The 1,320-nt window shown below is 49.2% G+C and overlaps 1 protein-coding gene across 1 annotated transcript; it reads left to right on the forward strand.

Moving 5' to 3' along the window:
• The first annotated feature begins 223 nt into the window (after positions 1 to 223).
• Positions 224 to 700, forward strand: LOC123120192 (E3 ubiquitin-protein ligase Os03g0188200-like). Its single transcript, XM_044540185.1, has one exon. It carries the CDS (start codon positions 224 to 226, stop codon positions 698 to 700), a length of 477 nt encoding a protein of 158 aa, XP_044396120.1.
• The last annotated feature ends 620 nt before the right edge of the window (positions 701 to 1,320 follow it).

Here is a 1,320-nt window from a genome sequence, read left to right on the forward strand (position 1 = left end):
GCACGCAGCAAGCAACGAATATGTTGACAGGAAAAGGTAAAAGTTGGAATGCGAGGTCATCGTCATTACCATTGTCTTTGTGGTGGACGGCGGAGATTTGATCTGACCGTGAGGTGGCAGTTGGCGCAAATCTTAATACACGCAGAAAGTATATATATACGTACGTATGTGCCACGGCCAGGTTGTCCCTGCTTTGCTGTGACGTACGGTGCAATCTGCAAGCATGTCAAGGGACAGCGTGCTGATCGGCGCCTCCATGTTCGTGCTCGTCGTGCTCTCCCTCGTCACCTTCTTCTGCTCCAACCGACGGCGATTGGCGCAGAGCTCGTCGTCGCGGGGCGTAGAAGACAATCAAGACATCGAGCTCGGGCACGGCAGGAGTGCCGCTGCGGGACTCGACGAGGCCGTCCTGGCCGCCTACCCGACGACGGTGTACTCGTCGTCCATCCAGCATCAGTTGGCGGCTACCAGTGAGCGGACAGTGAAAGAGGGGGAACGCGGGTGTGCGGTGTGCCTGGCGGAGTACGCCGACGGCGACGAGCTGCGGGTTATGCCCGGCTGCGCGCACACGTTCCACCGGCGGTGCGTCGACCAGTGGCTCCGGCGGCGGCCCAGCTGCCCACTCTGCCGCGCGTCGTCGCAGAGCAGAGCACCACCGGCGCATGCTAACCGTCACAGCGTCAACAGCATGCCGATGTAGCCTGTCCAGAGTCGGGACCGTTCCGGCCGCAACGGCAAGATGTGTCGTACTCGATGCCTCGTACGGGGCAATTTGTGACCACCTACATACCGGAAGATGTATAGATGTCCTGTAAGGAGCTGCCATGTAGGGCAGAGTAGGTAGCTAAGCTAGGTAGGTCGTCATGGCCATGTGACCATGACTCGTTCTCTCTAAAAAGACACAGCTCCTGAATTCATTCATTCGTACTCCATCTAACCACCTGGCAACAGTTTAATTACGGGCATCTATATTTTTCGAAATTCATGAACATTTTTCTATCTTGACAAACATTTCTTGAAATGCATGGACGTTTTTAAATTGATGTTTTTTTGGCAAATTGGGAGCATTTTTTGATTTGTTGTGAACATTTTATAAAATTAACATGAATATTTTTCAATTTTGCGAACGTTTTTTAAAATGCATGAACATTTTCTGAGTAGGCGAATATTCTTTTCAAAATCATGAACATTTTGTGATTTCCCAAATATGTTTTCAAAATCATAAACAATTTTTGAATCAGTAAAAATTTTATGATCCCGGACATATTTCAAAAGCATGAACTTTTTTGAATTCACGAATATTTTATAATTTGTTGTTTT

Source organism: Triticum aestivum, chromosome 5D, assembly GCF_018294505.1.
Source record: "Triticum aestivum cultivar Chinese Spring chromosome 5D, IWGSC CS RefSeq v2.1, whole genome shotgun sequence".
Classification (NCBI taxonomy): Eukaryota; Viridiplantae; Streptophyta; class Magnoliopsida; order Poales; family Poaceae; genus Triticum; species Triticum aestivum.